The sequence below is a fragment of the Paroedura picta genome, chromosome 18, assembly GCF_049243985.1.
Source record: "Paroedura picta isolate Pp20150507F chromosome 18, Ppicta_v3.0, whole genome shotgun sequence".
Taxonomy (NCBI): Eukaryota; Metazoa; Chordata; class Lepidosauria; order Squamata; family Gekkonidae; genus Paroedura; species Paroedura picta.
In genome coordinates, this window is record NC_135386.1 from 16629653 (window position 1) to 16654163 (window position 24511).

At 46.0% G+C, this 24511-nt stretch overlaps 1 protein-coding gene across 4 annotated transcripts in view; it reads right to left on the reverse strand.

Moving 5' to 3' along the window:
- Positions 1 to 3289: 3289 nt before the first annotated feature.
- MCTP2 (multiple C2 and transmembrane domain containing 2) overlaps positions 3290 to 24511 on the reverse strand; it is an 85913-nt gene continuing 64691 nt past the window's right edge. For all 4 annotated transcript variants that reach the window (XM_077317584.1, XM_077317585.1, XM_077317586.1 and 1 more), the window contains 6 exons: positions 22741 to 22863; positions 17482 to 17523; positions 10619 to 10728; positions 7836 to 7945; positions 6986 to 7083; positions 3290 to 6239 (listed from right to left, as the gene is read on the reverse strand). In XM_077317584.1, coding sequence (XP_077173699.1) covers positions 6171 to 6239; positions 6986 to 7083; positions 7836 to 7945; positions 10619 to 10728; positions 17482 to 17523; positions 22741 to 22863 — 552 coding nt within the window. In that variant the 3' untranslated portion in view covers positions 3290 to 6170. The remainder of the gene's footprint in view (positions 6240 to 6985; positions 7084 to 7835; positions 7946 to 10618; positions 10729 to 17481; positions 17524 to 22740; positions 22864 to 24511) is intronic.

The window sequence follows — 24511 nt, forward strand, 5'->3', positions numbered from 1 at the left end:
TTGCCAGGAAGGTAGGAGGGGCGAGATCCGTCCCCCACGTCTCTCCCCTTACAAGCGCCGTCTTTCTTCCGAAACAGCTTTCCGCGCGAGAGCCAAGCTCCAGGGATCTCCAGACATCTTGGAGGGTGGGAGAGCACGGGAGGAGAGGAGGCAGTGATCAAAGCCAGGGCTGATGCAGACTACAGCTGAACTTGGAACGCCTCCTGCAGGAGGCTGAGTTCTCCATTGCACACATGTTCAGAGAGAACGATGACAGAACACAGTTTCTTTCATTTGACCGATAACGACAAACACGCAGAAGGAAGGACAGGATCAGGGCTCCTCAAACAACAACACTCAAGACAACACCACAGCGGTATCCATTTCGAACACGGGCCTTTGCTGCTCAAAAACTCTGTACAGAATTCCAGTTCCCACTGTTGTCTGACCTTCTCCAGACACGATTTGCCATAACATCCCTCCCATTTTACCTGCTTTTGTTTGCACTGCATACCCCTCAGTCTTATTAACTGTTTGTTGAACAGGTGCAGAACATGATGGGATTTGGGGGCTCACAGTACAAGCTGCTTCGATGCCTTTCACACTGGTCCACTGCACTATGGGTTATGTGGTCTTCATGCCATACGAACTTTTATGGCTTTCTTCTGCACGGATCTCTCTCTCTCTCCCCACAGGGAAAACAGAAGACTAATATGTCCCTACCGACCAAGATACCGCAAAAATGTTTGCGGCACAGTATGTATTGCAGCCTCACTGAAAACATGGCAGAAGCCTTCATTGCTATACTATTTGGAGACTGGAGCTGAAGGCCATTAAGTCAACATCCAGCCCCCCCCCCTCACGTGCCAATGCCAAATTAATTTCAAATACATGGCACAAATCCTATTAATCCATAGAATCCAGTTGCATTGGTAGCTAATAACTGCAGCAACGGTTTGCTGGACGACAATTGCTACACATTATTTCCCCTTCCTGCTAAGTCATTTTGTTGTCCCTCTCCCAGCGTTTTCTCTTCCCCTGCTGATGTCAAACCCAGAAGTGACAGAATTCAAACCCAACCATTCCCATGAGCGGAGCAATGTGAAGAGTCAGCCACTCCATTGGCAGCACATCAGATTAACAATTACTGGTAATACATCAGGTGGGGTGGGTATGTTTTTCCTCCCTGAGTTGCAAACTCTACAGCTTCTGGAGACGTACTCTGACGTACTCTGGCCTCCATTCTTGTTGTGGATAAAGGTGCGGTGTTAAGAAAGGAAAGGATTCACTTGCAACGCACACCTCGCCGCTGCTGTTTCCCACCACCTTCGAGGAAGTTCATTCCAAGAGACAGATCTTGAAAGGTTGTAGTTGACATGAGACATAAATACATTTTCTTTTGTCGGTGGCAGACAGCTAATTCGAGTAGCAAAAGCTGGGCTGCATTCAGATGTTTGCTTACGAACACGGTGCCCAGTTTGGCACTGGAGTTCAAGTGTCCGATGAATCTCAGAGAGACCCAGGTCCAAATGAACGCTCTGCCACGGAATCTCACTAGGAAACCTTGGGCCAATTGTACACGCCATTTTCAAATGGCCTTTGGATTCCGTTTTAGAAGCTGGTCACTAATGGACTTTTTTCCCTCTCTGTCATTTCAGACAGATGCACTTTAGTAACTGGCTGCTGATGGAATTTATTTACCTGTGCATTCAAAGCTTCTTGCATCGGGTTGGCAAAGCGTGGCTTTCTTCCATTCTCTACCCTATTTGTTATGCTTCTGAATCGCTGTAGGGTATTGTTTAACATGCCCGTAGCGATTTCTAGAATGCCACTTCCCCCCTCCTATTTTGCTGCACGACCTTCTGCGGATTTTTTAAGATCTTCTAAACCGCGTGCTATAGCAGGTCAACCTGCACTAGCGATAACTCTCACGTAGCGATATCCCTGGCTTTTGACTTTAAGTGCCGAACTTTGTGTTAATTTCAACAGCTAATGTTGCCTTTCCAGCCACAGACCTAAATTGTGCACTCACTTGCCTCATGGTTAAGGATTCCCTGGTTACAGCAATTTAATCACAGCAATTTAATTTTTTTAAGGGTGGATTTTAATTTGGGGCTACCCGATGGAGAAATCCTTTCATTTGGTTTCTTCCCAGCTGCCATTTTGATTTGTTTGTGCATGGCCCCTTCCTCCTATGCAGAAATGGTCCAGGTATGTGCTGGTTGTAAAGTGCAGGGGGGAGGAGGAGGAGGAGGATTGGGTTTTGTATACCGCTTTTCTCTATCCGAAGGAGTCTCAAAGCAGCTCCCAATAGCCTTCCCTTTCTTCTCCCCACAACAGACACCGTGTGGGTGAGGTGAGGCTGAGAGAGCCCTGATATTACTGAAGACGAAGAAGAGTTGGTTCTTATATGCCGCTTTTCTCTACCCGAAGGAGTCTCAAAGTGGCTTCCATTCGCTTTCCCTTTCCTCTCCCCACAACAGACACCCTGTGAGGTGGGTGAGGCTGAGAGAGCGTTGATATCACTGCTCAGTCAGAACAGCACTATCAGGGCTGTGAAGAGCCCAAGGTCACCCACCAGGCTGCATGGGGGGGGGAGTGCAGAATCGAACCTGTCATGCCAGATTAGAAGTCCGCACTCCTAACCACCACACCAAACTGGCTCTCAAAAAATGACAGAAAGGTACAGCAGAGCCAAAGAAGATGAGGCTTAGCAAAAGAGGAGGAGGCATTTGTTCCGAGAGAAGATTGAGGAGCTGGCCGCATGAAAAAGAAGGCGCAGATGTTACGGTACAAACTAGCCGAGATACTTACCAGAGCTTTTGCCATCCTTTGCAATGCGATTCCATTAACTGGCACATAAATCAAACTGGACAGCGACCTGGCTGGGGCAGACAGACAGGCCAAGAGAGGGGGAAATAATATGACAAACCCCAGGCGCAAAGCAAGAATTTGTTCAAGCCAAAAGATAAAAATTCAGTTCCTCCTACCACAGTTCTTCTTGATCTCCACTGATCCTCTTCTTCGTATTTCTTGGCACCCTGCCTCTGGACTTCCCGGGGCCTCTTCCTAATCCTCCGCCTGCCCCCCAAAAAGCTGCCTCTGCCCTTTCTAAAGGAATGTTTGAGGGGCTGTTTTCAGCAGAACCTAACCGTATTCCCTTCCCTCCTAGAACTTGGTGTGTGTTTTGGGGAAAGACCTTACACCTACGGGGCTGTCATTTGTACACACAGTGATTTTTTCACACCCGTAAAGAACCGCAGGATCACAACGCTTTAAAAAAGACCCACACACACTAAACATCATCAGCTTTTAAAATAAAATACGATTTGCTATTTATTGAGGCATCAACATGTTATCTTTGCAAAATTCAGTCTCTTCTAAAACCGCATCTATGTGTCAGGCTCAAGGGGGATACACCTGACAGAAACCACATGGCTCCAAAAATAAGTAATCCAGAAGGAGTTTCCCATCCCATGAGCTGTTCATGGAAAGGCTTCTAAGGAGCACAAGATCGAGAGCTTAAAGAGGGCCAGGAGACAGACAGAGCTATTCTTAGGTAAGGATTTGATGGTGGTTGGTTTAACACAGTGTTCCCCAACCTTTTAGACCAGGGGTAGTCAAACTGCGGCCCTCCAGATGTCCATGGACTACAATTCCCAGGAGCCCCTGCCAGCGAATGCTGGCAGGGGGCTCCTGGGAATTGTAGTCCATGGACATCTGGAGGGCCGCAGTTTGACTACCCCTGTTTTAGACCATGAGGACACCTTTGGAATTCTAACATGGTGTGGGAGGGGGCCAGTCATGAAATGGCTACTACAAAATGGCTGCCACGGGAGGTGGAGGCAGCCACAAAATGGCTGCTGCAGTTTACCATCAGTCACCCAGTGAAATTCCTTGGGCTGCTGCCAAAGCAACATTTTAATAGAAATCTGCACAGCCAATCAAGTCCACAATAGCCAATGAAAAGCATTGCTATGCGTGATCCTGTCCCCCTCCCCCCACCACCACCACACACACCTCATCCTTTTCCTAAAACCACTTGGTGCGCACCAGGCAGTTCCATGTTGGGGAATTGTGGTTTAAGACAGGGCGTTCCTGCACTGCACCAAACAGTAATTTGATCAGCAGGAAGAGGATTAGATAAGGAACTGCAGCCATCCATCCAACAGCAACCTTCCCAAAGGCATCCTCATTTTCTTAAATGGAAAACATCTCCATTTTGTTCCTTTACGGGAGCATTAAGAACATGTGATTGCTTTGCGGATTCAGACCCAGATCCAGTCCAGCACTGTGCTTCAGAGAGAGGACAGCCAAAGGCCCCCAGGAAGATCACAAGATAATGGTCATCTCCTCCTGTCTGGGTTTTTATATAGGGTGTTTCCCAATGGACTCCTTATTGGGGAACTGAATACCAAGACTGCTCGCACCCGCAGAAACTGTGCCTGCCAGCCATGTCATACGGCATAGAAATCAGTGAACTGTGGGAGATTTTGACTCACAACTGTAGGCCCAGCCTCTGAAAAGTGTGACTCACAGGAATAACATCTTAAGACCTTGGCAGCTTACAGAACAAAATTGAAAAGCCACCAGATTTGCTTAGACATGCAAGAAAGGAGTAGGATGGGACCCGCCCTAGATTGCACCAGTGACATTAAAATGCTAGGCTAAGAAGAGCAGCTGCTTTTTGGTATCTCATTTTTAACTACCCAAAGTAGTCTCAAAGTGGCTAACAATTGCCCACCCTTCCCCTCCCCATGACAGACACCCTGTGAGGGAGGTGGGGCTGAGACAGCTGTTAGAGAACTGTGACCGGCCCAAGGTCAGCCAGCTGGCTGCATGCAGAGGAGTGGAGAATCTAACCTTGTTCTCCAGATGGATGGATGGATGGATGGATGGATGGATGGATGGATGGATGGATAGATGGATAGATGGATAGATGGATAGATGGATAGATGGATAGATGGATAGATGGATAGATGGATAGATGGATAGATGGATAGATGGATAGATAGATAGATAGATAGATAGATAGATAGATAGATAGATAGATAGATAGATAGATAGATAGATAGATAGATAGATAGATAGATAGATAGATAGATAGATAGATGACAAGCCCTGCTGAGTCAGACTAAGCAATATAAAAATCACCAGCATATTTTTTTCTTATACATTTTTTTAAAAAAATGTCTTTTCAAACTTAATAACTCTATCATTGTATAAAAGAGGATTTCACATATGTAGTGTTGGCATCTCATTGGATCATCAGGAAAAGGAAAAGGTGGATGACAGTCTGATGGGAGGGAATCCAAGAAGGCAAACTGGGAGTGTCTGTCAGGTTGTTGGGAGACACTGGATTCTTGTACTCCCATTAAGTGGCAGCTTCAAGGGAGTCCATTGCCCGCAATGGACTTTACAAAAAAACAACAACACCAACCCTAGACATAAATGGCAGTTTTTGGTGCGATTTCTTGTCGTTACGATAGAACAACATCGAAAAACAGTTAAAGAAGAAGACGGGCATTAAAAGACTTTGGGCTTCAAAATCAACCCAGTGATCCTCAGTAACCCCCAAAGGTATAGACAAGCCCCCAACTCTGTGTGAACTTTCTTTTTCAAAGTTCAGATTATCGTGGCTTTGTTGAAAGGAAATGGCCTTCACAATGTCCAAACCACAAAGTTCAGCATCTCAAAAATCCATCCTGGCAGCTTCGTGTCATTCCGGCTTGATTTGGACAGGAGCTTGTGGATGTGAAAACATCTTATGTAGCCGCCACAAGGAAAACCTGAAAGATATGCAACGGAAAACGTGACGGAAATCCGTTACGGAAGTCACCGCCGGCTGGCAAAATTTAAACAACGCGGAGGCATGAGATGCACACTTCACAACTGAGTCATACTCTGTAGGGCACGGCCTCAGGCAGTAAGTGTAACGCTCCATCATTTCATTGCAATAATATACAGAGTTTTAACAGTTGATGTTTTCACACACGTCTTCTGTGACAATCTGATTCTTGCAACTCTTTTATGCAGGAAGAGCCAAGATCAGTTGCTTATGCAATCCTGTTTTTTCCCCAAAACTGTGTTTATGTCCAGGCTATGGTCACAACATCCAAAGGCGTGGGGGAGGGAGCCATGCGCGCAAGAGCATCCGGGCAGCTGGGGTCCCCCATGCCTCCTGCTGCATCCTATAAAGCACTCCATTTCTTTCTAATGGGGCTAGACCCACTGTATGGTTTCAATTCAGCCTGCTGCACCTGTAAAAACAAACAGACGGTCACGTTTGCAAAGAGGTAACCCAAGCTCACGCCGCCTGCACCGTTAATGGCTCCCCGAGGAAAAAAAAAAAACCAGGGAAAAACCAAGGAAGGTTCAAAGGTAATGAATCATTTTCTAAACACAGTAACATTGGTGTGAGGGGGGGGGGATTAATTGCAGGAAGGATTTGAGAAGTCATGCATCATTTCTTGAAAACCAAAATATTAAAACCAGACTTTTTTTCGCCTAATGAGATGCACTAGGGGTGAGGAGGAAGAGAAGGAACTCCTCGGCATTCGTTAAGGACAAACGTATTCTCCTGCCCCTTTTCCTCCCTGATTTTTTCTCCTTAAAAGATCTGCTCTCTCACTCAAGGGCTTGTAAAGAAACAGGAACCTTCTTCCCATTACGTGGAAACGGAGACCACGCTGGAACAGCCCTTGATCGATATTTTCAAGGCCATTTTCTGCATCCCTCTGTGTCTCTCTCCTCAGGGGTCTTCTGCAGGATCTCTTTTAAGAAGAGCCCTTGTTAAAACCATGAACCTTTGGGGATGTGTTTATACAGAAAGAAATAACCCAGAAGTTGCTTCTCTCTGTCTAGCTATCCACCCCTGCCTTAAGACATGGTGAACTCCTGGGATTCTAGCTGGCTATCTTTTTCTCCCTCCCTGACCCCCCTTGCATTGTGTTCCTCCAACATCTTTGCCTGGCAGATCCTCAGACCTGGCCTTTGCGAGACATACCCTTTGAACATCCGATGGCACCCTGGAGAGGAAATCCAGCAATTCGTTATTCTCGATGGCGTAAGGGTTCCGAAGCTTCTTTGTAAATTTATTTATGCCTGAGAAAAGGGGGGGGGGGACACACCAAAAAAAGTAGTTAACACACACAAGAAGAAGAAGAAGAAGAAGAAGAAGAAGAAGAAGAAGAAGAAGAAGAAGAAGAAGAAGAAGAAGAAGAAGAAGAAGAAGAAGAAGAAGAAGAAGAAGAAGAAGAAGAAGAAAAAGTCTTTTTGTTGTTGTTGTATTTTGCTTTTTACTAACTGAAGAAGTCCCAAAGTGGCTTACAAACCCTTTTCCCTTCCTCTCCCCACAACAGACACCCTGTGAGGTAGGCATGGCTGAGAGAGCTCTGAGAGAACTGTGACTGGCCCAAGGTCACCCAACTGGCTGCATGTGGAGGAGGAGTGGGGAATCAAAAACAGTTCTCCAGATTGGAGGCCACTGCTCTCAATCACAACACCAGGCTTTACGTCTTCAGGTGAAATGGGAGGGGGGGGGGAAGAGTTTTACGAAACAGAGTAGGAAAAAAAAACAGCAGAAAAATTCAGACAAAGCTGGGAGGCATGTTGCTGTCATGTGGCATCATTCACAGACATGTTTCCTGGAAGGAATTAGCAGGAGGTTCATGGCAAAGAGTCTCAGGGCGGTGGTTGTGAGGATAAAATGAAGGGTGGGTCCTCAAAGAAGAAGGAAAGAACAACAAAAGCAAAAACCGTAATGCGGAAATGAAGAGAACAGAAATCATCAAGATGCATCCACATCTAGTGGAACTCCGCAAACGAATGATAGAGGAGTGACAGCACAAACTTACCCCAGAGTAAGACAATGTACCGCAGCGGGATGTAATACAGCACAACTGTTGCCACGGCAAAGACCAAGCCAGCCAGGACAGACAGGAAAGGGACTGTCCAGTTGAAGGTACTGGGGTCCAGTTCGGAGAGGGGAGAGAAGAGAGAGCGCTTGAGTAACTTGCTGAAATTATTGGGCCTTAATCTCACTCTTTGGCCAAGGGAAGCAACTATGCCCCCCCCCTTCCCACGTTGGATCCTTAAAAATAGGTTACCAAGGAGACCTCAGGAGCAGATATCAGGCTGGGGAAGTTACCTGCTCTGTAACTTCCCGTTTCAGTGTATAGAAGGGGTGGCCAAATGGTGGCTCTCCAGATGTCCATGGACTACAGTTCCCATGAGCCCCTGGCATCATACTGGCAGGCGCTCATGGGAACTGTAGTCCATGGACATCTGGAGCCACAGTTTGGCCATCTTTATAGTAATCAAGCATGGGGCAAATAGGGGAAATGCAGGTATGAACCAGGCTACAGAAGTTAAAGCAGGGGTAGTCAAACTGCGGCCCTCCAGATGTCCATGGACTACAATTCCCAAAAGCCCCTGCATTCGCTGGCAGGGGCTTCTGGGAATTGTAGTCCATGGACATCTGGAGGGCCGCAGTTTGACTACCCCTGAGTTAAAGGAAGCCTAAGGAACAAATTTCTGCATTAGACAAAACCTGCCAGAGTTTGGACCATTACCTGAATTTGGGTCCAGATAAACATTATACTTTAAAAAAGAAATCGGTTGTTGGACGTTTGCAGGATGCACTTAACCTACGATGTGGGTGCAAAAGAAGACCCCAAGCAGGCCGAGCTATGAAAAACACTTTGTCTTCCTTGGTGAATAAAAAAAGCTGACCGGGGTGGGCTAGGGGAAGTAACGCCACCCTTCCGAGGAAGTCGCGACACATCTAACATTGAAGCAAGGGTGAAACGGCGGCCCATCAATTCATGGAAGCTATTTTGAAGGCCACCAAACCTCCGAGTTGAACCGAGAGACTAAAAAAGTCCCTTTGATACACGGGGTTATACCGACGGTAGCACTTGTCTCAACGGCTGTGTCGCTTGTTAAAACCACTTGCGGGGGATGCCTTCTGCCCTCTCCCCTGTTCGGAGCAATGCGGCTGTTGAGTTACAATCGGATTCTTGGGAGATTAGGCAGGGCAGCCACCCGGGTGCCCTTGCGGGCTCTTAGGAGCCATTGTCGTCAACGAAAATGCCAGAATTACGAGTCACCCGGCTTTCCGAGCCTTCCTGCCATACAGCTGTGGACAGAACAGTGCTCCGTTCACGGGCTCGAAGGCAGCCCCTGCCCATTTCCCGCACAGCTGGGCCAGATGTTGCCGAATCGCAGCTGGGCTTGTCGTATTTTTAGACCCCACACGGCTCTCGTGAAAAGAACAGGACTGTTGAAAACCTTCCAAAAACGGGGAGGAGGGGGGAGATAGTTACCCTGACCGGGTAAGAGGGAAAAGTCGACAGACACCTCAGCTCTTCTTTCAGGGTGCGATCAGCTAAACCAGATAAGAGTCTGCAGCAGACTTTTTCAACTTTTTTGGACCACGGAGGAACTCCTGAAAAGCTGTTCAGGCTTCAAGGAACCCCAGAATCCATGGCATGCTCCCTTAGAGAAGTGGGTGCCAAAATAGGGTCCAGGAGCCAGGCAATCGATCGATCGATTGGTCATTTACTATTTCCATTTTTATTGGTTTGTTTTATTGCCTGTTTAATTAGCTGCCTTTATTCCTTACAGAGCTCGAAGGGGCTTCCAACACATTATTTTTTAAAAAATTAAATGGCAATTGAGGACTTGTAGTCAACTGGTCCTAAATAAAACCATCTTCTGAAAGACTCTTTGAGGAAGTGGTTCCAGAATTGTGGGGCTGCCACCGAAAAGGCCCTGTGTCCAGCAAATGAGGATCTTGAATTGGTGGGACAGTCAGAAGGGTACACCCTTGTGATCTTAATTCCTAGGCAATAATATATGGGAGAAGATGGTCCTTCAGGGACCCCACTCCCAAGCCATGTAAGCCTTTTACCCCCTCCCAACTGACATTCTTCTTTTTTTGTAAAATGGAGCCACCCTGTCTTCTTCAGTGTAGTGTACCCCTGAAGGTTCGAGCAGATAACAATCCAAAACACAAGAAAAGGCCAAAGAGGACTGACTCCCACATACACCGGAGTTCCAGAAGCTTCCGCCCATCTTCCAGGTGTTCTTTCACATTCCCCAAACACCATTTCAGACACTCAAAATGACAATACAGACTCAGGACTAGCCAGATGCGTCTGTAATCCGATTTAAGGGGACTCTATTAATCTCTCAAACAGCTTTTCTAGATGCTAGCAACCAACTCAAGAACCCTTGAGGTTTCTGGGAGATATGCTAGGTCCATGGTTCTCAAACTTTAGCAATCCGGGGTTGGATTTAATATATTTCATGTACCCCATAAGCCTTCCCCTCTTCCCTCACTGCCAACCACCATGGGCTAGCTCTAAAAATGGTTCGTCCATGGACAGAGAGCAATACCGGAATTTACCCAGTATTCAAAAGTATCCTGAAAGAGCTATGAGAGAGCAACCTAGCCATGAAAGTTCACTCACAGTTAACATGCAAAGGACAGAAAATGGAAAGTGTGATGCTGTGAACTTTCAGCCCAGGGGGCGAAATTATTTCTGGGGTAGCTCTAGAAAATTCTTGACCTCTCCATCATGGTGGTCTGAAGTATTTCCCTGACAGTAAGGCCAAACCCAAAACCTCCACTTACTTTTTGATCCTTTCTGCAAAAGACACAATATCTTCCAAGAGGTTTTGGACCGTTATAACGATATCCTGGACCATGTAAATCCTTTCTCTCAAGCCCTTCTTTTCACATTCCTAGATGGAATAAGCAGAAGGGGAGGGGAGGGGAGGGGAGGGGAGGGGAGGGGAGGGGAGGGGAGGGGAGGGAAGGGAAGGGAAGGGAAGGGAAGGGAAGGGAAGGGAAGGGAAGGGAAGGGAAGGGAAGGGAAGGGAAGGGAAGGGAAGGGAAGGGAAGGGAAGGGAAGGGAAGGGAAGGAAGGAAGGAATAGGGGAGGAAGGAAGGAAGGAGAAGGAAGGAAGGAAGGAAGGAAGGAAGGAAGGAAGGAAGGAAGGAGGAAGGAAGGAAGGAAGGAAGGAAGGAAGGAAGGAAGGAAGGAAGGAAGGAAGGTGAAGGAAGGAAGGAAGGAAGGAAGGAAGGAAGGAAGGAAGGAAGGAAGGAAGGAAGGAAGGAAGGAAGGAAGGGAGGGAGGGAGGGAGGGAGGAAGGAAGGAAGGAAGGAAGGAAGGTGAAGGAAGGAAGGGAGAGGGGAGGAAGGAAGGAAGGAGAAGGAAGGGAGGAAAGGAGGAAGGAAGGAAGGAAGGAAGGAAGGAAGGGAGGGAGGGAGGGAGGGAGGGAGGGAGGGAGGAAGGAAGGAAGGAAGGAAGGAAGGAAGGAAGGAAGGAAGGAAGGAAGGAAGGAAGGAAGGAAGGAAGGAAGGAAGGAAGGAAGGAGGGGAAAAAATTCAGTTTTTCTCAAAGTATTCCAGACAATACAGGCCAGAATACAAGATGCAGTACAGCATGCTAAGAACATTCAGGTTGAGATGGTAAATTGGGGGATCTCAATACACTTCCTGCAATACCTCACTCTCTCTACTGCTTGAAGGAGCCCCAAAGAGGCGTGCATATACCTTTCCCTTCCGTTTTACACAACAGGCAGGTTGTGAGGTAGGTGGGGCCAAAAGAGCTCCAAGAGAACTGTTCTGTGATAACAGCTCTAACAGGACTGTGACTGGCCCAAGGTCACCCAGCTGGCTGCATATGGGGGAACAGTGGAGAATCAAGCCCAGTTCTCCAGATTAGAGTCCACTGCCCTTAAACACTACACCAAACTGGCTCTCCATTACCCACGTTTCAATAGCAGCCAAGCTTTCAGGGTGTAGGACAGCTCTTTCAAGTCGGGATAATCAAACCCTAATTATTCTGTTTTGAAATCTCCTGACAATGCCCAGCGATCTTGACAGGTTTTGTCTAACTTCTGACCAATCCTTATTGGATAACAGCATTTTTTTTTTTTTTTGCGAAAGAGAGATGAACTTCCAGGGCAAGCCCGTTCTTGCAACTCGAAACTGCGACAAATCTCATCTGGCAGCCAAATCTGCATCCTGCTGGCTTTGTTTACACGTCTCCGATTGCGCCACCAAAATGTGCCGATAACACAATTTAGCAAACACAACATTACATCTTCCGAGGCTGCTCTCCCAACTGTCACGGACAGAGAGATTGAGTTAAAAACAAAATAACAGATTTATTCTGAAGGACATCCCGATGGTCACATGTGTGGGTCTCTTTCCTCACTCCTCTCTCTTTCTTTCAGACACGGCAGGCAAAAAAAACCCCTAAAACTAGCAGAAGACGGTTGTGGCATTTCTAATTTATAACACAAAACCCTCTCAAGGAAAAGGGGAGGGGGGAGAGATGAAAACGTCCAGGCAAAATAAGCAAGGCTGGATTCTCTGTTCATCCAGCCTACCTTACTGGGTTACTCCCAGAATCAGGTCTGCTTCTTTGTTTACTGCAATTATATTGATTTGATATATATAAGATGCCTGTAACTTTTTAAAAAGTGGAAAACCACCACTTTACCACCAGCAAATCCGCTACTTGCAGGAGAACAATATTATTCTCGACTACCATCTGGGAAACAGGCATGTTCTCCTGTCATGCTAGCTGACATGCATATGAGCTCTTTATGCAGTTCTGTCAGAGCTCTCTTGGCCCAACCTACCTCACAGGGTGTCTGTTGTGGTGAGAGGAAGGGGATGAATATAAAGTTGAATAAAACTTTGTCTTAAAGGTGCCTTTGGACTCAAATGTTGCGAGGAATAGAAAGGCAGGCGATCGTAAGCCACTTTGAAACTCCTTCGGGTAATAAAAACCAGCTCTTCTTTAATAACATGAGAACTCTCTTCCCCCATCTTTTCCTTAGGAATAACTCAGAGGAAGAATAATACCTGGCTATATTAGAAAATTTGAAGAGGCTAATTGTCATTTATAAAAGCCTTTCCCTTCCTCTCTCCACCACAGACACCCTGGGAGGCAGCTGGGGCTTAGAGAGCTCTGAGAGAACGGTTGCACAAAGAACAGTTCTAAGGAAACAGTTGCAAGCAATCCCTGAACAACCTCATAGTTTCAGCCTGTATCAGTTTACACCTGCATCAAAGAAAGTAGGAGCAAAGAAATGGTGATTAAGTCTGATCTGAGGGTGCATTTCTCTTCAGTTGCTCTGGAATTGACCATTGGTTCCTCTTTTGCCAGTCTCCAGGTGTGGCCTGGAGATTTCCTCAAATGACAACCGATCTCTAGGGGATAGAAACCTGGTTCCCCTGGGGGAAATGGTTGCTTTGGAAGGAAGACTCTGCGGCATTATACTCAGCTGCAGTTCTTCCGCAAACCCTCCCGGTCCCCCAGGCTCCACCCCCAAAACCTTTAGGAATTTCCCCAGTCCAGATTCGGCAACCCTATACCATTCCATTCTGGCTTTTGGGGGGATCCAGCCCTCGTAAACCGACAGCTGTCTGATTGAAGATACACACATATCCTCAAAAGGAGCAGACTCCTACTGTTCGGAGCTTGGGAGCCTTTCATTTAAATCCGGAAGAAGAATTCCTCACCCATATCTGTCCAATTTGTCCTTCCCTCTTATTTTTAACTAAGCGGAGCCCCCCCCCCCCGTTGCCACCCCCTCCCCTCCAGAGGTCCCTTTCTTCCTTGAACTCTTCCTCGGTTGACTGCGGCACTCTGGGAAAAGAATTAAAACCATCAAAACGAATTGACAATTGAGAATTAATTATGCCATCAGTTGCGTCGCTTGGAATCTTCCCCACAGATCCTGAACTGAGAATGTCCCCGTCTCGCCATTAATTGCTTCGCCAAACTTACAAAAGAGGGTCTCGCACAAGATTAAGCGTATCGGCCAAGGGGAAGACGTTTTTTGAGGATCTGAAGGGACCGCATCTAAGTCCTTTTGTGCCCGAGTAATCTTCCACGGATGGGACTCGGGAAAAGGGGCGCGTGGCCATCGCCCCTGGGAGGGTGAAACGTTTGAGGGATTCCTTTTTTCAAGCTCAAGAGGAAACAGCTTAGGCCTCTGCTTCAGGAGTTGCCAACATCTTTCGACTCTGCAAATGAGAGAGCCTGACACGATGACAACTGGATCTGGGCAGAGTTCACCTTTGGGGGAAAGCAAGAAGGCTACGCAGGCTCATAGCCGAACAGATACATTATGATTATTAAAAGATGCAAACCTGGTACAGGAAAGTGGGAATGCAGGCAAGAAATCACAAAGAAATCAAATTGGCCAGGGTCAGGGCCTTTTGAGCCCTGGCCCCTGCCTGGCAAGAGGGTAAGATCAGGACCTCAGGACCATGGACAGTTCCACAGAACCTGTAAAATGGAGCTGTTTCACTGGGCTTATAGTTGAGACCTGGGAAATCTCTGATTTCCTGATTTCCAACCAGCCAAATTCATAGATAGCCAACGCTTGATTTTTAACCTGAGGCTGTTATCTCCTGTTTTAATGCTTTTAATTGTATTTTTAATTAACTATTTTTTTTTAAATTATAAGTGTATTCCATGTTGTACACCGCTCAGAGCTGGCTTGCTGGGATGGGGAGTTAAAAACGCTGATTAATAAAAATAAAGTTATTATTAGGATTTATTATTATTACTATTTATTGAATTTGCACACCACCCTCCCAGAAACAGTTCTGGGCAGTGAACATCACAGATGAGTATCAAGTACAAAATACAAATTATAGTTCATATTAAAAATTATTCTCATTAAAAAAAAATTAACCTGCTTTATAAATATTTATTAAAAACATTTTAAACCGCAATTAGAAGCTGAATCATACAGGAGTTGACTTTATACTCTTTACTCCTCAAACAGGATGCAGAATTGGGGAAATTATGCTATAGTTACGTTATATTATTGTGATGATGTATTTTACAAAGTTACATTTTTATAAGTAATTTACTCTGTAGAGTGTCCTTGGGAATGTGATCAAATGCTGGAATGTCTCTTTTCCTTGTTGTAACCTGCCCCAAGCCTTTGGGGAAGGACACACAAAAAACTCAAAAATAAATATATAAATAAGGTCCTGACTCAGGATATCATATGAGAATACAGGAGAAGCATGAGAAAAAGTAATTAGAATCAGAATCATAGAGTTGGAAGGGGCCATACAGGCCATCTAGTCCAACCCCCTGCTCAACACAGATCAGCCCAAAGCATCCTAAAGCAATTACTACACTAAGTTTTCCATTTGTGATGCCGTCTACTGCAGTGAACTTCAACATGGTGCCCAAGACCAACTGCTTTGGTTTCAATACAGACTATCACAATGAATTCCAACACAGCACCCTACTCAAAAGTATCTCTTTCCAAAGAGCTTTCCTTCATCTCCTCAGAACAGAAAGTTCTTCAGAAGTATGCATCCAGGAACCAGTTGGTCAGAAATAGCCACCCCCATCACAGAAGATTTGTGGACATGTCCAACATTTTGATTTGGGCCCCAGGCCCCCTAGCTGCCATTTTGTGATGGGCTTTATCCCTCGTGGAAATCATTTTAATGGTTCCCAACTCCACCTGTTCACAAAAGTGCCACAGGCTCATCAAAGTGGTCCATCCTAATATTCCCCACATTCTTTGCTCTAGAGTAGGCTTTCTCAATCAGGGTTTTGTAAAACCCTGGGGTTTCTTAATGGCCCTGTTTGTTATTCGTTCAGTCATGTCCAGCCCTTGACGATTCTGTAGGAAGGTTTTCACCGTACGTTTCTGTCAGTGACCGCTTCTTTTATTTATATCTGAATTTGTTAAACATTGACTGGGTGATACAACCACATATGGTCATGTTGACCTGCCCCCTTCCCAAAATGGCCAATGATGGGGCTGAACAGGAAGGTGAGGGGACCCGGGTGGGTGTGTCCACAGCTCTGCTTCCCAACCCTGTTCTGGGGTTTCTCCAAGCCTGAAGAATGTTTCAGGGGTTTCTCAATGGTTAAAAAAGTTAAGAAAGTTGGCTCTAGAACTTCTGTTTCTTATGGACTGACTTGGATTTGTCCATTCCTTGGAAACTATTTTGTTTAATGGCCTTGGCACAGGTCTGTTTGAGTTGTGATTAACATCCGAGACGTGGAAGGAAACACAGAGAAAACACTTTTAATTGTCGTGCGAGTCTAAACGTTCTCACTCGTCATACATGCAAATTGAGAATTGCACACACAGAGACAAATCAAGATAGCTCATTAAGAACTGGCGTGAGACACTACAGGGGAAGATTACTATTTTATCCCGCAATGACACAGTCAAAATTGATGTAAGTGGGGAACAAGAGACAACGCTAGGGAAAGCTGGGTTCCCAATGCCTTACCGTTTTACGGAGTGGGGGGGCTCACACTTTGCATTTAAAATGACATTTCTGCAGAGGAGAACCCCGCAAGATATATGCCCAACAACCAAAACACTGTTATCTTCCATCACTGCTGGTATTTGGAAGAGAGAGAGGCTGTGGGCCACCAACCTCTGTCATTTCCGAGATTGATCGTCCCAATGGAAGAGAGTTAATCTGTTTCTCTGTTTTTGCACTAAGTGTCTATGTGTTCCTAACTTGTAAACAGTGAGTCTTGTAGGGCATGTTACAAATCCCAGAAGCCAGCTCTGCTCTGTCCGACACGCGGCAGAATCCAAGAAAGCTCTCTTGCCGTACACTTTGATGGAACACACACACACATTTGATAGAAACCATAACCTTCGGCATCACTGGTGAGCCAGCCAGATGTTTTTTTCCCCAAATTTGGGGAGGTTTGTTGTATTATGGGAGATTTTTAAAAAATCAGAATGTATTGGTGTGTCTTTGGGTAACACAAGGCTACGTAAATGTTCTCTCTGCTACGGCAAATAGAGTCCAACCACTCTGGTAGTCTTCGGAACCTAAGTCAGGCACCGTTCTCCTTTGCCATGCAATATGGAGCTCAGTTCCCTGCTCCCAAGGATATCAGATGGGCCTCAATCAAGGTCAAGGCCTTTTCAGGCTGGGCCCTAGACTGGTGGAATGTTCTCCCTGTTGAGATCAGGGCCCTGCAGGACCTTCAAAGGTTCCACAGGGCTTGGTAAACAGAGCTGTTCTGCCAGGGCTGTGGTTGAGGCCTCAAACTACATCTGAATTATGCAGCTTCCCCCATCAAAGCCTCCAATTAATATTCTTCCCACCTCCTCTCTCCACCCGTTCCAGTAAGCTGAAGAGCTAGGCAACGTCGGGCTGGATTTCTGTACTTAAATTTAGCGATTTTATATTTTATCCGTATTTTAATCCTGGATGCGATTTTATCGGGACGGAGCCAACCCTGAGTCTCAGAGGATAGGGCGGGAAACAAATTTAATTCTAAATGAACTAAATAGTGCTTGAGAATTCAGCATGCTTCAGCTGGACTCAATTGGGGAAGTCCAGTTTAAACATTCACCGAAAGACTCCATTAAGAGCTCTGAGCTTTGGGGGATCCCGGTTTCTTCTTGGAGAACCTGGGGAAGAGAGCAGGGGAAAAGACTTTCTTTTGGCAATAATCTCACCTTGTCATCATCGTCGTCGTCATCTTCTACATCCAAGCAGTCCTTCAAACAAAAACCAGAAAAGCAGAACATCATTAAAGCATTCCCCCCAAAAAACATTTCAAACCCCAAAGGGAAGCTTTAACGGGCAGTAAGCCGAATACACAGTTGCAACAGCACGGATATGCACAAGGTACGTTAAATAAAATTGGAAGATGAAATGAAAAGGGTAACTGACAGATCAGGAGCCATAGTGCAGGCCCAGAATGCTTGAACCTCTTTCCATACTGTCTAGCTCACAATGTCTAGAAAAATGCCGGGTTTTTATACCCCGCTTTTTGCTACCCGTAGGAATCTCAACGTGGATTAACTCTCCTCACTATCTGTGCTTTCTGTGTCCCCACCTTCCAAGGTGAGATGCACAGGGAGCAGAGACAGGGCCTTTTGAGCAGTGGCACCTCACCTGTGGAATGCTCCTCCCCCTTGAAGCCCATTGGTGGCCTACCCTGTTCTCATTTACATGCCAGACCAAGACATTTCTTTTAATTCATTATTCTTTTAATGAAGAAGATATGAGCTTTCTGAATTCCTCTCCCCACAGTCCACTTTTTAAAATTCATGAATTTTATTTTAAAAGTTTATATGCCCACCTGAAATCTGAAAACAACAGGACACCAAACAGGTGTGGTCGTCACACAGAAAAAATGTTATTAAACGAACTCTAAGCATCGCCAATACAAAACTTTGCCTAAACGTCTATGAGTTATATAGACAGATAAGCTAAGCAGATTTTGAAACATTAAAACCAGTCTGAAAACACACACCCCCACACACCAGTGGTACTGTCTAAATAAATTGTGATTTTTATACCCCACTTTTCACTCCCCAAAGGAGTGTGAAAGCAGCTTACAATTGCCTTCCCTTCTTTTCCACTCAACCTGTGAGGTTGGACAGGCCAAGAGAGCTCTCAGAGAACTGTGTCTGTCCCAAGGTCACCCAGCTGACTGTACGTGGAGGAGGAATAGGGAAATCAAACACAGTTATCCAGAATAGAGTCCACCACCATGTTTTACCACCCCAACCCACTTGTTCTCAACATAAGCTCTCTGCAGCAGCTGTTTTGTAACCCTGGTGGGCAGCAGGGGGGACAGAAGGTTCCACACCCAATCTGTTCTGGGGGGCTGTTCTGGGGGAACTCCCTGTAAAGGAGCTGGCCTACATGCATTGGGTCAGGGGGATTCTGACAGCAGATAGGCACCTCTGGAGAGGATGAAGCGTCTTTTCGGAGGGCCGTCTCACAGGATCATTTTAGGCTACTAAATGTTTTATGTTCTGGCTAGGTTTTTAACCGCTGGGGTATTAATAGTTAGTTAATCTTTATGGTTTCTCTGGAGAGGCGGTGTGTAAATCTTCTAAATAAATTATCGGCCATAGTCTTTCGGCCGATCCTTCCTAAGCCGACTTGCTTCTGTCAATTTTTTAAAAAAGAAACCCCTTGCATAGCATGTTAATTTTTCCCTACCTTTTAAAAAACAAGCTTGGCTTCAAAAACTGGTTTGAACTGGGGTCACTTTTCAAAGTTTCCAGGGTGTGTTTCAGGGAAGCCAGGGTAGAACCTACCAGCGAGCTTAGATATGCTAAGGAGGAGCGCAGCACCGGCTGCTTAAAGAATGCATAGCTTCATTGAGAAGAGAAACAACTTTGGGGAAAAGAGAAGATAGAAACACTAGCTGGAGCACCAGGGTGTCCAGGAGCACCAGGGTGTCAAATGTGCAGCCCATGGGCTGGAACTGAGGAAGAGTGCTTGCACTCAAAAGCCCACACCTTGAATAAATCTCTGTTGGCCTTAAAGGTGCCATTGGACTTATTTTTTGCAATCTAGAACTGGCCATTAATTTCTTTTATTGCTCTATGCATTTTGTCCCTGTCCCAGGACAGGGACAATAACGGTGTTGGGAGTGGGAGATGGGGATCATATTAGTTTTTCTAAGCATCTTCATCTTTTGAGTCAAAACTAAAATTGTTAATTGGGTTTGACCGTGTCCTTTATAAAGTTTATATCTTGGGAACCTGGCTTCGCATTTTACAGCATGCAGCCCTGGCCAGACAGAGTGACACTTTAAGTCAGATCTAGCCCTCGTAACCAATGAGTGTGACACCTCTGCAGGAACACACTGGAGGCCAACAAGGTCTCGAGAGTCAACGCTTGCTTTGTTGAATGTTGCATTTGTTAGATTCGTCCTGTCTGACAAGAAGAGCTTTGACTCATGGAAGGTCATATTCCCCCAAAAATCTAGTTGATTTTCAAAGTGCTACTAGACTCAAATCTAGCTATTTGCTGGCAGACTGACACAGCTATCCTCTGAAACAGTCAAATTAGGATTACCACACGATCATCCTGCTTGGAGCCTCTCCCTCCTATTTTAAGGTTCTCAGAAACTGGGGAGTTAACCAGGCACAGGGAGGGAAGAATCAGGAAGTAAGTGTGACATGCTGACATTGCCCAGAAGCAATGCAATGCTCAAATTTTGGGGCAAAGCTCTGTGGCAAGAAACTAATTTTTGCCCAAAAGCCAGAGTGTCTCCTCCAGCCTCCCTGACATCACTTCTGGGTGACATCATTTTTCAGCACTCCTCCTTGCTCCTAAATTGTGTACCTCTGTCCTCCATTGGCCACTACAAAGTACCTGGCAACTCTCAATCAAGTAATGAGGATTATTTTGCAACCCCAGATTAACATCTGCATGAGATGTCATTATTTTTCCAAGAACAGCCGGAGGTTAATGAGAATGAAGATTTCATCATAATTCATTCCGAGGACTCCCAACACACCAGAGCAATTCAACAACCACATCACATTAAGACAGAGATATCTTCATCAGACATCTTTTAAACTTTTCTCTTTACATCCATGTGGACTCTTAAGGTTTGAGCTCGATTACAGCACAAGTGCCATTGACCAGATCAGAGGCATGAGAAAGGATACGAGGGCACATGTCCCTGCCAATCAATACTGAGACAGGAAGTGAGATCACAGGCATCAGCCAATCAACCCTGAGACAGGAAGTGAGAAAACAACCATAGGCCAATCAACACTGAGTCAGGAAGTGAGAACAGCCAAACAACACTGAATCATGAAGTGAGACCACAAGCCTCAGCCAATCAAAACTCAGTCAGGAAGTGAGATCACAAGACCCAGCAAATCAACACTGAGTCAGGAAGTGAGTCTACAAACCTCAGCCAATCAAAACTGAGTCAGGAAGTGAGAAAACAAAAATAAGCCAATCAGCACTGAGAAAGGAAGAGAGAGTACAAATCTCACCCAATCAACAATGAATCAGGAAGTGAGATCACAAGCCCCAGCCAATCAATATTGAGTCATGAAATGAGACCACAAGCCTCAGCTAATCAACACTGAGACAGGAAGTGAGAAAACAAGCATAAGCTAATCAACACTGAGTCAGGAACTGAGATCAGCCAATCTATGAGTCAGAAAGTGAGGTCAGAAGCCCAAGCCAATCAACACTGAGACAGGAAGTCAGACCAGAAGCCTCAGCCACTCAACAGTGAGAAAGGAAGTGAGGTCAGAAGACCCAGCCAATCATCACTGAGTGAGGTCAGCCAATCAATACTGAGTCAGGAAGTGAGGTCAGCCAATCAACACTGAGTCAGGAAGTGAGGTCAGAAGCCACAGCCAATCAACACTGAGCCAGGAAGTGAGGTCAGAAGCCACAGCCAATCAACACTGAGCCAGGAAGTGAGACCACAAGATGCAGCCAATCAAAACTGAGTCAGGAAGTGAGAAAACAAAAATCAGCCAATCAACACTGAGGCAGGAAGTGAGAGCACAAACCTCAGCCAATCAACACTGAGACAGGAAGTATGACCACAGGCCTCAGCCAATCAACAATGAGACAGGAAGTGAGTCTACAAGCCTCAGCCAATCAAAACTGAGTCAGGAAGTGAGAAAACAAAACCAAGCCAATCAACACTGAGTAAGGAAGCCACAGCCAATCAACACTGAACCTTCATCAGGCCAGGTGCCTTGAATAAAACTCTGCTGGTCTTCAAGGTGGCCCTGGACTTAAACTTTGTTCTGTGGCTTCAGCTCAACATGGCGACCCAACTGAATCTATCTGACTGTCTATTCATCTATCCATCCACCCACCCACCACTTTGAGTCTTGGCAAGAGAGATAAAATAAAACCACATTTTTCACCCTCCCCGTTCTTTTCTCCATTTGCCATGAGAAGGTGTCCATCTGAGCAGCTGTGATATCAGGTCTTCCTAAAACGTGAGCGGGTTAAACACCTTTGGGACCTCTGGGGGTGAAGGGTGGCTCATGAAAATGAAGGGTTGGTTCAAAATGGGGTAACTCTGAGACGAACACAGAAAAGCAGGAGGCGGGGGGGGGGGAACCACGGTGACCCTTGACAAAGGCAGCATGGGGAACACCACGGGAACACTGGAGAAGAAAATGTAGATATATCACTCCTACTGAAGTGTCCTGCAGATGAGAACATCCATCACATGCTCAGAGCACACACCGGAGAATCCTTGGCTTTGCGGTGGGACATTGATGCGCTGGCAGTGAATGAGTAACGGGCAGCCAATGCCTTCAACTCCACCCCCTCGGCCTTCATGAGGTTTGCCGGAGTTCAGAATACTTTTTTTTAAAGAGAGAGAGAGAAATGAAATCTCCTTTTGCCGCTAACGAGTCGCTGCTCCCAAATTCCATTGCGCGAGGAAAGCTCCCGTTTCCTAAACGTAATAAAAGACTCAGATGCGTCCCCCTGATTCCATCTGCGGGGCTTGGGACTGGCTTCAAGCAGCCCAGCGTCCTTCTATTCGTCATCGCATTGAGTCCACCTAACGGGGTCAGCGCACGGAAAACGTAATTTCCCCAGATCTGAAATGGCTTTCGGTTGGGGGGGGCAGACTTGAAAAGAAGCGTGGAAAAATGAACCCAGGAGGCTGTAACTCGAATGGAGTTCACCAGTTCTTGGACACCCTTTCTTTTTTTGAAACCCTCCAGTGCTCTCCCTGGCTCGCGTCTGCCCCTGGGACTCTTAGCGGGGTGGAAAGCTGACATTAAAACATTCTAAATAACCTTTCCTCCTCGAGAATTAAATCCATTTCCATTCAGTCGCTAATTTCAAAAGGGGGGGAAGGGGGGCTGGAAACCAGAGGCCAAGAGAAGTGAGTTTGTGAAGAACAGTCCCTCTTCAAATTCAATCAAACCCATTCCCACCTTTTGTGATACAAAGCCGGCTGGTCTTACCTGCGGGTCTTGGGCATGGGTGACTTTCTCGGGCGTGATCACTGAGAAATTGTAGGCAAACAGCAGCAGCAGAGCCAAGGGCACCATATACAGCTCAAAATGCCACACCGTGACCACAAACACCTATCCAGAAACAAAAGCAAGAAGAGGGGACATGGGGAGTCAATTTCTATTTGAATTCATTTGCATTCGGGGGTGGGGGGGGGCCGAGCTAGAGAAAGAAAGGTGAAGAACAAAAGGTTGTGAGTCCTAACTCTTGCCAATACGCATCCTTGAATCTTCCTTAACCTCTACTGCCGACCCCCATCCCCCCTTTGCATTCATGAAAGAGAATCCACGGAGAGTATTTCAATCTGCTTCTCCCCCCCCTCGCATGCACCCCCCCTGCATCCATTAGGATTGTTAGCATCCCCCTCCTTTGCATTTTTCGTACTGCATTGTTTGTGTAATCCGACAGGCTTGTCAACAAGGTAAACTGATAAAGCCCTACTCAAGGTAAAAAAGAAAAAAAACACACGGAAGTGGCAAAGTTCAAAGTGGGCTGTGCCTTGAAAGAACCCGCTAGCTTCTGGCTGAAGCAAAAGAGGGGAGTGGGGCAGCTACGGTGGTCCAGGATGTACCCACAGAGGTTCATTTTGAGGCATCCAGGAAGCCTGACCAATGTACATCCAAAGGGACATTGCCAGAAAACTGTCAGCTGACAATAGCACTGTGATTTATCAGACATTCGTTACAATGGTCCCGTTTATTCATTTATATCCTGCTTTTCTCCCCGTCGCTACCCAAAATGACTTTCGTTGCCCTCCACCCCTGTTTTATCCTCACAGCAACCTCATGACATAGGCTGGCGAGTATGTGAGCGGTTCGAGGTTACTCAGCAAGCCTCTACCGCAAAGTGGGAATTCGAACCTGGGTCTCCCGAGATGCTGACAATCTGATGACTACAGAAAACATAGGTGTGTGATAATTGACTCTCATTCCTTTCCCCCCTGATAGGAAATAGATCCTGGATTTCTTGCACAGCTTCACTGCAGGGGCGTCCAGCAAGCTTCCATGGGAGAGCGGGGATTCGAACCTGGGCCTCCTAGCAGCTACTTCAGCACTTGCCACTATACCATGCTTGCTCTCATATACTGGAACACGTGAAACTCAGTCCAACCTTTAGAATTCATGCAACCCTTGCTTCCTTATTGCGTCGAAGAGGATTTAGATCCCTGCATGGGAGAGCAGTATACAAACTGAGTGATGCTGATGATGTTAAGAATATGTTCACTAGTTTAAGTACACATTTTAAAATATTATTTATTTATTTTATTTATTACATTTTTAGTCCGCCACTCTCCGAAGTCTTGTGGCAGGTTACAATACGTAAAAATCCACAAACCCCAATAAAATCCCTGTAACCTTTTAAAACAAAATAAAGACATCAGATTTGCTGCATAATACCCCCATACACACCCCTGCAGGGTTGTATTTAATTGAGTTAGCAAATCCAGTGGGGGCTGATGGGTAACACTTATGAAATTAAAACAATATTAATCCCTTGCTTTTAGTCGAACAATGATCGCAAATTTGAGGGGAGAATGCCTACCCTTTAGGGAACCTATAGTCATAGATTTTGTCACCGGAGGAGAAATAAAAGAAAACATGGAGACTGCTTGCATTAAAATAATGAAAGGGAGAGATTACAAACCAGGCTTTGAAACAGAAACATCGTCCAGATGACAAAGATAATTCATATTTTGAGACGGGAAAACTCAGAAAAGAAACA